Source organism: Pseudorca crassidens, chromosome 2, assembly GCF_039906515.1.
Source record: "Pseudorca crassidens isolate mPseCra1 chromosome 2, mPseCra1.hap1, whole genome shotgun sequence".
In the NCBI taxonomy this organism is placed as follows: domain Eukaryota; kingdom Metazoa; phylum Chordata; class Mammalia; order Artiodactyla; family Delphinidae; genus Pseudorca; species Pseudorca crassidens.
Genome location: NC_090297.1, coordinates 66,408,051 through 66,424,242, shown reverse-complemented (window position 1 = coordinate 66,424,242; position 16,192 = coordinate 66,408,051). Strand labels below are relative to the sequence as shown.

Sequence of the window (16,192 nt, the reverse complement as noted above, 5' to 3'; positions counted from 1 at the left end):
GGATGCAGGGCTCTGTAAAAGTCTCCATCAGAGAGCGCGACAGTGAAGTAGGAGAGCAAGGATGTTTTCCAAAGTTTCTCATTAGTAAGGGCTAAAACAAATAGGGTTGGTCCTCCATTTACCAGGAAACTAAATAAATTACATTATGTCATTCCCTGAAACACTCTGATAACCAAACTTCTTTTTTATTTAAAAGTGGAACTTCTGTATCACAACAGGGAGGAAAAACAGTCTGTATTACAATTTTGACATTTTCATCTGTTTATTTTTCTTTGAGTGGGCATTTCTATCCATCATTAGCTCACAAAAACTAGCATACGTAGTACTGAAAATCACATAAGGAAGCAACAAAAGAATAACAACAATAATAGTTCCAACAACGTAAGTGGCACTTGGTCATTTTTATGGATGTGAATATTGAGGTATTAAAATGGTAGAAAAAGCAGGAAAGAGGTTTTTGTCCAAGATGGACGATTTTAAAGATAGCCTATTATGGGACTTAGCACTGGTAGAGACCTGGAAAGGGCTCCCAAGGTGAAATGCATCATCACTTCCAGCCTCCAAAACAGGCTGTAAGTTAAGCCCAGCTTTTGTCTTTTGAATCATTGGTAAGGATGTTTTTGGTCTCTCAGCTACTCTCTCAGCAAATCAACCCTCTAATATTTAATGAGCAATGAATATATGGAGAACAAAGTAATCTTAAGATGGGGACGAGAAACTGTATTTCTTTACTTTTATTTCTTCCTGTTGTCTCTGCTACCTCATCTTTTCCCCACCTAAATAGAGCCACGAAAAAAAAAAAAATCAAAAGTACTTTTGTTCACAGGATTCCTAGTTTATGGCCAGGGCCATCCTTGGGATACTTTTTGCATAATCCTGATATAATACATTGTATTTGGCACTGAAATCAATTGGTTACTAGTCTACATAAACTCTATTCTATACAAATATTAGGAAGGGGAGCAATCTGGAATATATAGTAGCAATTAACAAATTAGAGATCATCTGCTAATATGTCAGAATGCATAAGCAATAGCCTGATGGGGTGGTCACAGGCATCACATGGGACAGCATATGTGAAAGGACTCTACATGACAAAGCACTTTAGACATCAAGGTCATTATTATTGTTGTTATTATGGTATAGCAACTGATACAGTTTGGGGAAAATAAACCCCAAGAAGGCAAAAGCTCTGGTCAGATTAAATACAAGGAATCATTTCCTCTCCATGTCTAACAGTTGGCACTTGGCAATGATAATGAAATGTGTGGAGAGACACATCTTGGGCCTATAAAATAGAAATTTGAATATACAAATATATATTATGAAGTATGGTAGGATACAAATTGATGTAAAAATATGCTTTGATTTCCCTGTTTCATGATTTTAAAAAGCATAAAATGTTGTGTTGTTGGATGTTGAAGCAGAGTTAGTAAACCCTTTTGGTTATGTTTTAAGAATGTTTTCACAGTCTATGTTACTACAGTGTTGGTATCTTACTTGTTGAATAGCTTTCTGAAATATTTAGCACTCAACCAAAAATAACTAAACATTAATACAGATCATTCTAGTAATATGTTTAGTTATATTTTGGGGGGTAGTAAGAATGGAGTGATGAGAGTAGAAGTTCAAAAAGATTTGCTAGTTAGCTCATTTTGAATGAAGTGTTTGAGATAGTCAAGTAATCCCGGTGGGTAGGATGTCCATATCTTCCTTGTGAATTAGGAAATGGCCTGAGGCTTTAGCTGTAGGAGGTACTGTAGGAAGATGGTAAGTCAGGAAGAGATTCCTTTCCTGCCCCCAGGCCAACTAGTTACTGTGGCAAGACCCTTGTACCCAGAAAGCATTTCTTGGGTCAGTGTTTGACAATCAACCATTCTTCAAGATGGTGGAGCTGCTTAGGTTCAACAGACAGCAGAGTCAATAACCTTGCCTCATGAGACCAAATCCCAGGGCTTTTGGAAATTACTCACTGTCCAAGAATCCTGGGCAACTATCTTGAAGGATAATCTTCCCATTTCTTAGGTCACTCTTGTCATGTTACTGGCCTTTATTTCAATTCCAGTTAGATTATAAAGTGCAGTATGAAATGTTGAACCTTCAGAAAGAACATAATGAACACAACTACACTCCACGAAATCCCAAGTTCAAATTACTGGCAGAATCACCGTCCATATCTGAGAATGTACAGAAACTTGATCATCATTGTTGTTGCCTTTATCATCACCAGCATCAGCATCATTAGCATCACAGTTGCAGTATCATGATCATGTCAAGTGGTGTGGCAAGGTCAGAAAAGCCAACATCAAGACACTGTCCAATTTGGGTGTGTAAATATTATCCTGTGTTTCTTGGCCCATTTAGCAAACACTTTCTTTTCAGTGATAAACCTATGCCCCCCATATGGGGCGTGTTCATGGAGAAAATATTCATCACATTCGTCTCTTCCTTGTTCATAGTAATGGTAGGGGACTTTTCTATACCCTTCTGTCCTAGAAAAGAAATAAAGAAAAGGAGAGAAAGACTGAGATGAAGAATGAAGTATTCATTTACAAGACTCCATTATGTGCCCAGTAAATGCATTTACTTGCAAACCCATGCATGATTCTTGTCCATGAACTCACTTAAAAGCTATTATACATAAAAGCTTTTTGGAAGACATACCAGATCCTTAGTGCCTTAATAAATCAAATAAAATGTATATATCACACCAATTACATGCAAAAATATAGCTACCCTTTGAAGGAGGAAATGGTGTATAATGGAAACAAACTTTGGATAACCTGATTGCTCTTGCAGAGCTTGAAGAAGCTTAGTGATTTTTCAGAGTAAGATATTTGGTTCATCTGTGCTCCATCATGCTTATAGTTAGGGTAGAAATATTTGATTATGAGGATTGTGGCTTAGTTACCATTTTGAAAATATGATTAAAATGCTCTCTGAATTATATTGTGCCCATCGTTGGTAGGGAAATATATTTCATTACCTTCATGAAGCATGGAACGTTTGTTTTATTATCTACTTAGAAACTATCCTACCAGCAGGAATATACTGTGGATAAACATACCCATTTTAAATAACAATCTGGCAGATTACTCACTTAGTAGTGAAATATAATTTCCAGGAATTCTCATTAAGGTATCAGCTTCTCTGAGGCTTCAGGACATTTTGTCCTTCAAGATCAAATACAACCATTGAGTAGACAGCCATCTATCAACCATTAGAGCAGCAGAAATGACAAACCTACTTTGCAAATTAAATAACCACCGAACTTGTTCTGTATTTCCAAGCCACAAGTCCCTGATATGCCTCAGACTAAGGGAAAAATGTTCCTTCTGACATTTGACATTAGACTGTGGTAAATATTTTTCTTTTTTATCATCCCTAAAAGTCACAACTTGATGCACTGACAATAAAATGTCATGTCAGCAAAGAATGCTGGGAAATAATTGTTGCTTTATCTGTTTCTCAGATTTATGGTATTAAAATGAATTGTGATATTTTGACAACATATCAGAATTGGAGATGCATAAAAATAATTTCCTGTGATCTTACTTGCAATAGGTGTCATTTATCATCCCGTAGACGTGAATGCCATAACAGGCATCCATGGCCAGAATGAAGGTAAACCAACCCGTGCTGAGATAAGAGCCAGACTGGACTCTGTAGGCGGAACAAAAACAAACAATGACAAACAAAACAAAACAACACAGAAGACATACACAGAGCAACAGCAAAGTGTGATGAGAAACGGGCAACATTTTATCAAAAACATAGCCTTTGTTATCAGGAAAAAACAGAAGGAAACTTGACAATCTGTCAAAGATACACACTTATTTCAAATTATCTCTGAATAATTTATAGGCATGCTCTCACTCTTAGTACCTTAAGCCTAGAAGCTATGCTGTATGGAAGAGAAGCCAAATGGTGAATATCTGGAGTCAAATAACCCTGCTCCCTTCAGGTGAAAAATAATTTAGTTGATTTCCCGTAAGACACAAATTAGTACTGTATATCAGAGGACAGGTTTTCTAAAGTTGCTTGGAGCCCCGATGGGAGCTGAGTGATAATGGTGTTATCTTACTTACCTGGACATGTCACTTTCTCTGAGGCTTGCTAAGTGAAAATTGGATGCAGTGCAGGTGAATGACTTGGTCTGTGAAAGCATCTGAAAAGTCTTCCTTCACTGTTTTCCAGGCATCATGAGACAAGACTTTTCCTTTGTAAGACCCATCATACCAATCTCTTTAATACGCTGTTATTGAACACCACACCTACCCTGTGCCCCTCACCATTGTAGGTGCCGTGGATGCAGTAATTATCACAAAAACCAAGGCTTTTGTCTTCCTGCAGGCCAGAGGATTGGATCTGGAGGTGGCTATATTATAAAGGTTGATCAGGGAAGGCCTTTTTGATAACAGAAGCAAAGATCTGGGAAAAAAGGGGGTGGGAGAGGGTGAATGGGAAGAAACCGTGTAAGCCGTAATGGAAAGGCAGCCTCACGTGGGTAGCCTTTCAACGCCCTCTTGGTCACATAAGAGTGGGCCTTGGGCCCGGAACACTTCCTTACCAAGGAGTTCTCACAGCCTGTGCCGGACTTATCACCCTGTGTGTGAATATCTTTCTCTGTTTCACAGTCAAGTTGTATGCATTTGCTTAAGTGTCATATGACACATGGCTAACCTCACTGCTATATCCATCTCCTTTAAAAAGGGGATGGGGTCTTTTGTTCTGTGGCACAAGAGGGTTGCATGCAGGCCAAGAGCCTGTGTCAGCTGCTGGGAGGGACCTGCTGGCTGTGGGGGGGCCGATGCCCACTATTAGACCTGACCTTGCTCTGTCTCTTCTCTGTGTGAGGATAGCATTTTTCCATCCAGTGCTTGACTGTGTTGTGTTTTCTTTTGTGACTCCAATACCAAGATACAGTGGGCAGAAGTGTTTGGACTTCTACTCCTGGTGATAAGCCACAGATGCCCCTTGCTCAACAGACCGTATGAGAGAAGAGTGTCCCAGGAAGTGTTCCATCTCACAAATAGGAGGAGTGTGCTTGGTATGTTTAAGGAAGAGGTGGGAAGTACGGTAACTGAAGGGGGAGAGTAATTAGTTAAGTCCTGACTGGAGGATTCTGTCAAGTTCCAAATGGTTCAAGGGAATATTTGATCTCCGTATTTGTCTTTAGCCAAGACAACCCAATCCATCCAATACAGATGATGGCCTATCTGCTTAAAACTTTCCCCGCAGGGGCATCTGGGTCACCCAGGTTGCTTGGCCACTGAGTAGCGCCACTGTCTTAAAAAGACTATGTTTCCTATCTTCCATCTAGATGTCTTGGTAAACTAGAACATGGCCGGCTCTTCTCCTCCAAACCAACGCTTCACCACTGGTACAGCACTCCAGCCAGTAATTGTTCCCACTGATGTCCAATATCCTTGCTGCCGTTCTTCAGGACCAAGCCATCAGTGTGCTACAATTAGGACCCTGAATCTTTTGATTCCTTTTTAAATTTTATTTATTTATTTTAAAGAAGATGTTGGGGGTAGGAGTTTATTAATTAATTTATTTATTTTTGCTGTGTTGGGTCTTCGCTTGTGTGCGAGGGCTTTCTCTAGTTGTGGCAAGCGGGGGCCAGTCTTCATCGCGATGCGCGGGCCTCTCACTGTCGCGGCCTCTCTTGTTGCGGAGCACAGGCTCCAGACGCACAGGCTCAGTAGTTGTGGCTCACGGGCTTAGCTGCTCCGCGGCATGTGGGATCCTCCCAGACCAGGGCTCGAACCCGTGTCCCCTGCATTAGCAGGCAGATTCTCAACCACTGCGCCACCAGGGAAGCCCTGATTTCTTTTTTTTAAACAGGCACCACTTGGTATCAAATCACTTAAAACAGGCAAGCATTTCAGACACACAGTGGGGGTTGATAACTGGATTTTTAACCTTTATTTTCATCGACTTTGGTTGATTTGGAAGAAGAAACAGACCCAGAGCATTTATATCCACCCCCTCTGCCTATTTGTCACTGAGTCTGAAATGCCGCTATGTAAATTGACTTCCTTTGTATCTCCCGGTGTGTCTTCTAAATGGAAAACATTCCAGAAACAGGATCCCATTAAGTTACATGCACTCTCCTCTGTGATAGGAACACTAGCAGCAGCATGGGTTAGGAGCAGGTGCCAAATGGGTGGGAAGACACAGCACAGGAAGGGGAAGACACAAAAGAGCAAGCTGGTTTAGAAGAGAATGGAACCTGCAGTCAATCCTGCATTCTGGGGTCTGAGGAGGAACAGTGATGATGGGACCTGCTTAAAGCATCATCTGCTTAAAAAGTCATTTGAAAATTGGGAGAGATCAGAAGAACAGAGTCTTGACTAAAAGCTCCCAAATCGAAACTAGAAATTTTATCTATGTACTGATTTTTTCCAGTTATTATTCCTGCTGAATTGTATTTTTTCCCCTCTTCTTGCCTTTTCCTTCTACTTTTTCTACCTTCCAATCCTCTCTATCCTTCTTCCTTACTAGGCTGACCAAGCACTAGTAGAGATCACTAAAAATTACAGCATCTATTTGCACATGATGAGAAAAGACAGGTCTCACATATTCACCCATTTGTTCATTTTTTTTCAACAAACATTCATTGTGATCCTATTATATGCCACTGACTCTGCTAGGAGCTGGTGATGAATATGGGATATTTTCTTAAAGAGCACACGGTCTAGTGGAGGGAGGCACACATGTTAACACAATTAGTCACAATCAGTGTAACAAAGTGGAGTTTCAGAGTCAGTACCAAGTGCAGTACAGAACAGAAGTGAGAATGTCTGGTTTCCCAATCCAGCTGTGCCACTACTCAAATGTCAAGCTTTGGACAACTTATTTGGCCTCTTAGGGTCATCTTTGTTTCCTTGTCTCTAAAGTGAGATAGTTCAACTAGTCCTACCTAAGGTTTCTTCTAATTTTAAAATCAAATGATTCTGCAATCATCACCTTCAGTGGTCAATCTGTTTTATTCTTTAGCCCTTTGGCAGTTCCATGTTCCATGTGTGTTGGATGGGTAATTAACAAGCATATTAATTGATCAGGTCACATTTAACGCACACTTGTGTGATGGGCATGCCACTAAATGCCTGGGGTGTATATAGAAAGGGTATACAGTTTTACCTGGCAATGGTAGTGGCTACAGTCACTAAATTTTGGAGGGAGAAGCTCCATCTTTTCCTCTTTCACACGATTGCTCATGGAAGGTGTTGGAATGGCTAAGACCAAAGGCACAGCCATAGCATTGAGGGTAAAGCTTAATTTGAGTGAGAAAAAAATCTAAATTAGGGCAAATTGTTTTTCTTTTTATGCATTTCTCCAGGAGCCAGTCCCTCCACGGAGTTGCTGTCAAGGACCAAAGTAATATTAGAGCCCTGGAACAAAGGGGGGATCATTTGTGTGACATATGGACCCCTCCCTCCTCTGCAAAATAAGCTCCGCTGGCTCACTCTGATCCAGCCCAGATATTCATGTCTGAGAGTTCAACAGCCAAGCTTTCAGAACAGAACCCCATAGGGTACAACTGTCAAAGTGATTTCTCTACATATTTATCTTCTCTTTACCACAGGAAAAGAGGGTCAGGAATTTCAGGGTTTGGCATCCGGTCAAAGATCTTTCCACCTCACCACCTAATAAGGAAATTTTTACATTTCTGATTGTTTATTACTTTTAAGCCTAACCTAATTTATTTTGTTTCTGGATAGACATCATAATCATTAGCTCAAAAGCTCTTCAAGCAAGCTGTGTTGCATTTGATTCAGACTGGGAGGTTCATACTGCCCAAGTGCCCTGTCCTACAAACAGCACTTAATTAGACAGTTGCATTTTTTTCCCTGGTGCCTCTGATATATTTGGGATGTGATATCGTGTGAGGTTTCCTACCGATAATACTTGCTGGGGCTAGCAAAGTGGTTTCTTCTCAAAATACTCAGAGCTAATGTCTATATAACGATACTTGCAGTGGAATAATGGCAGCTGCTGGATTAATACAGGAATTCTTCTGAATAAATGTCCTGATGATCTGGGTCCCTAAGGGAATTCACTGGCTTGGATGGCATTGTATCTGGGAATTCTTGTAGCTGCACCATTTCTAAACTCTCCTGCTGTGTGGGTGTACTAGAAAGGAGGAAGTATAAATTATACACCCTAGGAGACCTTTGGAGGTTCAATAAAAACAATAACAAAAAGACTTGAGCTGATGTACATGAAGTTGTTTATGTTTTTCAGCTTAGAGAGACCTAGTGATAACCATCAGATGCCTTAAAAAAATTCTAAAAGGGTCTCTTCTGGGACCAAATATTGTCTTGTAATTTGTCACTCATGCACGCAACACTATGTACCAGCTGGCCATCAGCCATGGCACTTTTTATACCTTCCACATCTGGGGATCGATAAAAACAATTATTGTCATCTACAAATAAACAATCAAGATTCCCATAGGGATGATAAGAGAATTTAAGCCCCTAATTCAGTACAATAAGAAAGCTTAAATTACTGCAGCAGAATAATGAGCCATGCAGGGGAAAATAAAGGCAGGAGTGTTAAAAGGAAGCTATCAATCATTTGTTTCCACCGGCCAAGCTTTGCATCCCACTGCTCCTTGGTAATCAAGATAGTTACCACTTGGAAACTACTTAAATTTACTTGCTCATCTCTTGGAAAAATGATGTTGTCAACACCTTGATGTAGCACATGCTTGAAGGCATATCATTTAAAATATGATCTTTCATCTAGTTTATTACCAATAAAATATAAGCTACCATGCCCCTTGATGTTTACCCCTGTTCCTTGATGTCTAAAGGCCATCACGTGGCCACAAGGATTCGTTGTCTGTCATGCTGGCCTTATTTTTAACAGTCTCAATATTTGTGGCTGTCAGCATCCTTCATTCACCTGCACGCTTGCTTCTGAGCATGCTCCCTCACCTTCTCCTTTCTGGAAACATATTATGAAGCATTTCTTTCCTATTGCCTGGCAAGCTGAAACTTTCTAGTGAGTGACATTTCCCTGTGGGATAATTTCAGGAGAGGAACTGAGGACACAGAAATGGTTACTTTTCAAAAGAAAACTGAATTACATTGAACTTATTATCTATTCACAAGATGTTCTAATTATTGAGCACCATTAGCTCAGTGACTTGGGTTCTGAACTCAAGAAGCTTATACTTTGATGGGCAAAATAATAGCACTTTCTCTATATTACGATTTTTTAATCTCAGCCTATTTTATTTTATTTTTATTTATTTATTTTTTTGCTGTACGTGGGCCTCTCCCGTTGCGGATCACAGGCTCCGGACGCGCAGGCTCAGTGGCCATGACTCATGGGCCCAGCCGCTCCGTGGCATGTGGGATCTTCCCGGACCGGGACACGAACCCGCGTCCCCTGCATCGGCAGGCGGACTCTCAACCACTGCGCCACCAGGGAAGTCCTCGGCCTATTTTAAATGAGACAGTTCTCTGTTGTGGGGTATGTCCTGTGTAATAAGTTCTCTTTCACATTTCACCAGATTCCTCTCTGTTCCAAGCTCCCCTGAGCCCAAAGAGGGCAGTAGACTTCTTGACTCCCTGGTGTATAGTCTTTGGCTCAGGGGGGTTTGCCATGGGAATGTCTCTGACCCCAAATGCAGGCTCTCCAGGCTCTCCTTATCTACAGTTCCCAGTCTGGCTTCTCACTGTCCCACTGGCTTTCCTCACCAGCCAAGCATCTTACTTCCTTCTCCTTCTTGACAAGTCTATCTGAAGCCATTCAGGTTTGCTCAATACTGAATTATTATCTTATCTTTCAACACAGCCCTAGGAATCAGCAAATTCACTTGGCCTGAACCCAAAGGGCAGGTCGTAGCCTGCAATGGGGGACGTACAATGAGGAAGGGAAACAAGTGTCAAGGAACAAGGATGCAGAGTCCAGTTGCCTCCATCTCTGTGCCTGCCTCTTCTTCATGGAATAGTTCCTTTGGGGGCCTTTGGTCCTACTGTTTCTAATTCATTTCTTTCATGAGCTAATGCAAACAAGGTCTGGGGCATTCCAAGCGAAAATTTCAAAAACATAATAATCATTTATTAAAGCCCAGAGAAGATCCAGACCCTCCCAACAATGGAGATTTATTGGACAGCACGACATTGGCAGCAGTTTCTGAAATCTGCTATACTCAGGAGCAAAAAGGAAATTTTATAAAAGAATTAATCAACATTTCATGTCTTGTTTTAACACTGTTGGATCTCAGTTCTCTCATCACTATACTATACTGGCAGGATAAATAAAAATAGAAAGTAAGTTTCCATATACCTTCCTAGGGAGACGGAATACCTGACAGAATACAGATTATTCAATTAAAAGCATTCTTCCCCCATTTTTTTTCAAAAGCACATGGATAATGAAAGCATACATTTAAACAAAGAGACTGGCCAAGAAAAACAGCTGGTGATTAACAGTAGCACCTTGGGATTCAATCTAATATTGTGAACCAGTCTAATGAAAGGAGAGCTCAAAGTGTGGAAGCAATTTCAGCTGTCCCCAAGTCATATATTTTTGTATGTCATTCGACAGTCGGGAGCTATGGTAATACTCTGGAGTTGGCCCATTGTATTAACACTGTATATTGGTACTATCTGTCAATGGGACATGCCCAGCAAATCTTTAGGCAGCAACAACTTTCTGCAAATCAGGCGGCAGAACTCCCCATCTTGGCTTGAATCATTTGCAAATGGACATAAACTTTTCAAATGGATAAAAACATCATACTGTGGATGACTCCTAAGAGAATGCACCAAATGAAAGGATCTAGGCCTGGAAAATAATGAAAAATGGACCATGGGTAAATGGAGAAAGCCATAAATCTTAGAGGACTGTACTACCATCCCAGTCCGCTAATGCAAAATGCCTGTGCTAATCAGTAGGCTCTTGGACTGTAAATATAACGAACAATTTTCTTGCCGTAGAATCAACAGGACTCTATGACTAGTGACGCATGCAATGAAATTGTACAAAAGGAGCATAATAAGAAATGACTGTGTTCTTTTCAAAATGTACATTTAAAAGTAAAATAGTATAGCTCCCAAAGATATGATTTATGACTGCTGTAGAAATAGCAGATACCACTCACAAAGTTTACTTTTTTCATTCATCTCAGAAATTAAAAGGTTATTTTGCTTTTACCCTTGGGCTTTAAAGCCCTCTCAACTGGAAAAGTTGATTTCTGGGATTTCATTCAATTTTTTAAATGAACCAATGGAACCTCAGGTATGGCAAGGATGGATAGTGGAGATCTCTTTGGGCAACTTCATTAAGGCAGGACTGGTTCCATAACCATTCAGTATTGGCTGAATTGTATCCCCTCCAAATTCATATGGTTAAGCCCTAACCCCCCATTGTGATGGTGTATCGAGATGGGGCCTTTGGGAGGTAATTAGTCATGAAGGTAGGGCCCTACTGATGGGATTACTGCCCTTATGTGAAGAGAAAGAGACAGCAGAGCTCTCTCCTTTCATGCTATATGAGGACATAGCAAGAAGGTTACAAGCCAGAAGGAGAGTCCTCACCAGAAACTGACCATGTTGGCATCTTGATCTTGGACCACCAGCTTCCAAAACTATCTGAAAATGAATTTCTGTTGTTTAAGCCACCCAGTATATGGTATTTTGTTCCAGCAGCCCAAGCAGACTAAGGCAATGGGTACTTCTCAGGGCCCTCCCCTGACAAACCTGACCTCCCACTGTATTTTCCAGGACTTCTCTTCCTGAACTCCCATGTCTAGTCACATGGGTCCATTTATGACTCCTTAGCACATCTTGTATGTGTCAGCCTCTGTCTTTTTTTTCTCTTGACTTGTGTACATGTTCCTTCTTCCTGAAATGCTCTCCCCATGACTTCTCCTGTTTCTAATCTTATAAAGCTTTGATTCCCTCGTCCTTTCAAGAAAGATTCGCTGGGTGCACTGTAAGTGTGAGGCACTGCGCCAGGCACTGGAAAGACCAAGTTGCCCCTGATCTCAAATCAGGGTCAAGGGAGGGAGACAGACTCGATGATTATTTTCAAAAATAGGGTTATCAATTCCCCTGTGAGTGCTATGAGAGTACTGAGGGAAGAGCAACAGACGTCGCTGGAGGGAATTGGGGAAGGTAGGATTTGAGAGCTGAGCTGCAGATTAAGGCTAAGGAAGCACACCAGGCAGAAAAAGGAGCAGAAGGAGAGCCTTTCAGGCAGAGGGAATGGGCTGTGCAGCTGCACTTGAGGAATGAGACTAACGGGAATACAGGGTAGCTCTGGTCTGTCCTCTAATCTGGAAGAAACCTCAAAGCATCATCAGTGCTTAATTTCCATAATAAATTATTGGTTAGAGACAGGATGCATAAGTAACACTGACTTATTTTTTTCCCCTTACATTATGTTTTGAAATATTAGAGATATCTGGATATTCTGTATAGCTAGTTTTTTCAGCTGAAGGAAATTTATGGATCTGGAGAAAAGTATCTAGGGGGAACATTGGCAGAATTATACTTTTTCTTCCTCATTAAATTCTTCATTAATTCAGAACTGAGAAAAGTGTTAACAATATATGACTAAGAATAAAAACAATTAAAAAATGTGTGAGGCTATTGGAGGTACCCAGTGGTGTTCATCTGTGTTATAAACTAAGTTACAAGGCAGGAGCAAACTCATCTAATCTCCACGTAGTCTCCAAGCCGACTTCCTCAGTACACACCTGAAGGCTCACAACCTGTTCCACTTAAAAGGGAAACAGTTTTTACAAAAACATTTAATTTACTGAGTTTGCTTTTTTTGTTTTGTTTTGTTTTTTTAATTGGAGATGAAAATGGATACCACTGCTGCTTTAAGGACATGAACCCTTTGAAATACCTTTCTGGTCTAGAAATGCTGAGCTAAATGACTTCCATAGTAACATCTCCTTTACCCAGTGAAGCTTCTGGGAGAAGGGATTACACTATGTACACTAACACCTAACCTCCACTCTGAGTAACTGTTGCCTTCCCTGGATCTCCGGTTTTCCTAAATGGCCCATAATTTTGAGGACGTGAGGTATTACGGATAGTCTGTGTGGGTTCTAGTTTCAGACTATTCAAGCTACCATAGAGGCCCTTGTCTCAAAAACAATAGATTTTCTGTCAACTTTCCTGTGATAGATTGTCTCCTCCTTGAACATGGCTTGCTCATGCGTCAGTAACTTTCCTGCCTTACGACTTTAGGCTTGGCCAAATGACTTACTTTGACCCGTGGACCATAAGTAGAAGTGAACATTGAGACAGTTCTCAGTGGAGATTTTAAGAAGTGTCACATGGTTCCCATTTCTTACACTTCTTCCCTCCGTCATGAGAACAACACATCCCAGGTAGAGGGTGCTCCTTCAGCCTGGGTCCCGTGACGCAGATACGAGCCCAAAACTAGAGCCAAGTTCAGCTAACCTAGCAGAGCTATAGCTCATCACAGACCTGTGAATACTACTAAATAAATGTTCTTGTAAGCCACTGAGTTTTAGGGTTATTTGATATGCAGCAAAAAGCTAAGTAAACATTTTTTGATAAATAATAACTGCTATTATTTATGGAGCATTTATATGTACTAGGCATTGTACCAAGAGCTGTACATAGGTCATTTTATTTAATTCTCACAACAACCCCATTCTATAGGGAGTATTAATATCCCACTATACAAATGAAGGTTTGGGGAGATATAAAGTACTTGCCCAAAGACAGTCATATCAGAGAAATCAGGTTCTTAACTAAGTTCTTTCTTGGTTACCGTCATTCTCAGTATTGCCTGAGGAGGTATCACATGTCTAATAGAGCAGTCATCAAAAGACCTCAATGCTTCTGGTTCTATTGTTAACTCTCTAGGCAATCTTGAACATGTTGCTTCTTCTAGGGCCACATTTTTTTTTTTTTTTTTGGTGGCAGAATAAGAGGATTGACCTAGGCAGGCTTAGGGTCTTTCATCACTGAAGTTCTGTAATTGTAGTTATAGTAACATAATCCATGTTAGAGAGATTATGAATGTCTAGCTGTATTTTGGCAAAGAGTTATTATCACCACTTTATAGATTTGTGTTTATAGCCTTACCATTCAAAACACGTTTTAGAATTTCAGCCATGGCCATGTTCAAACGATAGCTTTAGGCCACTGATGTAGATATGTACATTAACTTTAAAAAGAAATAAAGGGTATATATGTCAATCCCAATCTCCCAATCCATCCCACCCCCCTTTCCCCCCTTGATATCCACACATTTGTCCTCTACGTCTGTGTCTCTATTTCTGCTTTGCAAATAAGTTCATCTTTACCATTTTTCTAGATTCCACATATACGTGTTAATATACGATATTTGTTTTTCTCTTTCTGACGTCACTCTGTATGACAGTTTCTCTATATACACTACTATGTATAAAATAGATAGCTAATGAGAACAGACTGTTTGGCACAGGGAACTCTACTTAATGTACTGTGGTGACCTAAATGAGAAGGAAATCCAAGGAAGAGGGGATATACATATACGTGTGGCTGATTCACTTTGCTGTACAACAGAAACTAACACAACATTGTAAAGCAACTATACTCTAATTAAAAAAAAAAAAGAAACGAAAGAAAGGAGGAAAGGACAAGGGAAGGAGGGAGGGAGGGAGGGAGGGAGGAAGGGGTAAGTCCTGAAAATAAAGATCAAGTTCCTAGATTTACTTCATTCCCCAGGCATGGCTTCCTTTCAGCCCTTAGGTTCTGCAACCTTTTAATAAATTGTCCTCTTCGGCTTGTGTCAGCTGAAGGAGGCATCTGTTCCTTGCAACCAAAGATTTGAAGTTGGATTGGTTGACCTCCAAGATCCTTTCTAACATAATGAGTCTATTTAATACTCTAGGTATAAATAGGGGCTTTGCTTCTACTGAATCCTTAATTCTTATTAACAATCACTATCTGATCTGATCCAAGTCCTATACTTAGGCTTAAATAAGTTGCTTCTTTCTAACTTACCCTTCAACTTATCTTGAAATCATGCCCTTCCTAAATTGATGTGGTCTTCAGTATTCTGAATGCTAATCACCTGTCTCTACCTAAGGCATAGGTGCCTGTTCCCTGCTAACCTGATAAAGGTAATTAAAGGAAGGTTTTGGCTTTCTCTCCTATTTCTCTTATCAGCAATTCCCTCTGCATATATTTCCCTAAGACTAAGGAGAAAAAAAAAAAAGGAAAGATTGTAATCAGGTAGGAGAATATCTAAATAGATAAAAGACTTTTTCCTGCTACTTGAAGTTTTTAGAAGAGAAAAGAAAGGACTCACTTTCCCTTGGCTTTTTTTTTTTTTTTTTTTTTTTTTTTGCGGTACGTGGGCCTCTCACTGTTGTGGCCTCTCCCGTTGCGGAGCACAGGCTCCGGACGCGCAGGCTCAGCGGCCATGGCTCACGGGCCCAGCCGCTCCGCGGCATGTGGGATCCTCCTGGGCCGGGGCACGAACCCGTGTCCCCTGCATCGGCAGGCGGACTCTCAACCACTGCGCCACCAGGGAAGCCCTCCCTTAGCTTTTTGACTTAACTGGAAATTGAGTTAAACCAAGCTTTTCCTTTAGAAATAGTTCTAGCACAGAATCAGACTCAAACTTGCTTCTGACAAAAATGAGCCCTTGTTGACATACAGCATTGTATTAGTTTCAGGTGTACAACATAATGCTTGACATTTGTATGTATATATTTCGAAATGATCACCACAATAAATCTAGTTATCATTCGTCACCACACACAGCTTCAGAATTTAAAAAATAATTTTTAAACAACTGAAAAGGATTAAGACAGGATTTAACAAGGATTTAAGACAGAGACTTGAGGTGGTTTCACCCCATTGAAGGAGAATTGGGTATCCATGCTTGATGCTAAGGTCTCCAATATCACTGGGATCATCACTAAACCACCTTCGTCCACAGCCAAGCAGCCAGCTACACATACAACTGAAATTAAAAAAAATACAAAGCAGCACTGACCTTCTTCTGATTAAGAAAGACCAATTTTTCTGCCACTTCCTGTCTATCTGAATCTATTATCGCTATTCTGAGTTACACGGCTCAATAAATCCTGAAATAAATTATTTTGAGGGGAATATTTATTTTCAATAGGCAAAGCTAAGCTGTACCCCCATCATCCCCGTCTATTAAAGTTGTTTTTATTTGGCTC

General features: G+C 40.5%; 1 protein-coding gene across 4 annotated transcripts in view; it reads right to left on the bottom strand.

Moving 5' to 3' along the window:
* Positions 1-243: 243 nt before the first annotated feature.
* The window catches only part of ST6GALNAC3 (ST6 N-acetylgalactosaminide alpha-2,6-sialyltransferase 3), a 597,866-nt gene continuing 581,917 nt past the window's right edge, over positions 244-16,192 (bottom strand). For 3 of the 4 annotated variants that reach the window (XM_067726609.1, XM_067726603.1, XM_067726604.1), the window contains 2 exons: positions 3,556-3,663; positions 244-2,492 (listed from right to left, as the gene is read on the bottom strand). In XM_067726609.1, coding sequence (XP_067582710.1) covers positions 2,306-2,492; positions 3,556-3,663 — 295 coding nt within the window. In that variant the 3' untranslated portion in view covers positions 244-2,305. The remainder of the gene's footprint in view (positions 2,493-3,555; positions 3,664-16,192) is intronic. The other variant, XM_067726606.1, reaches the window with a different exon arrangement.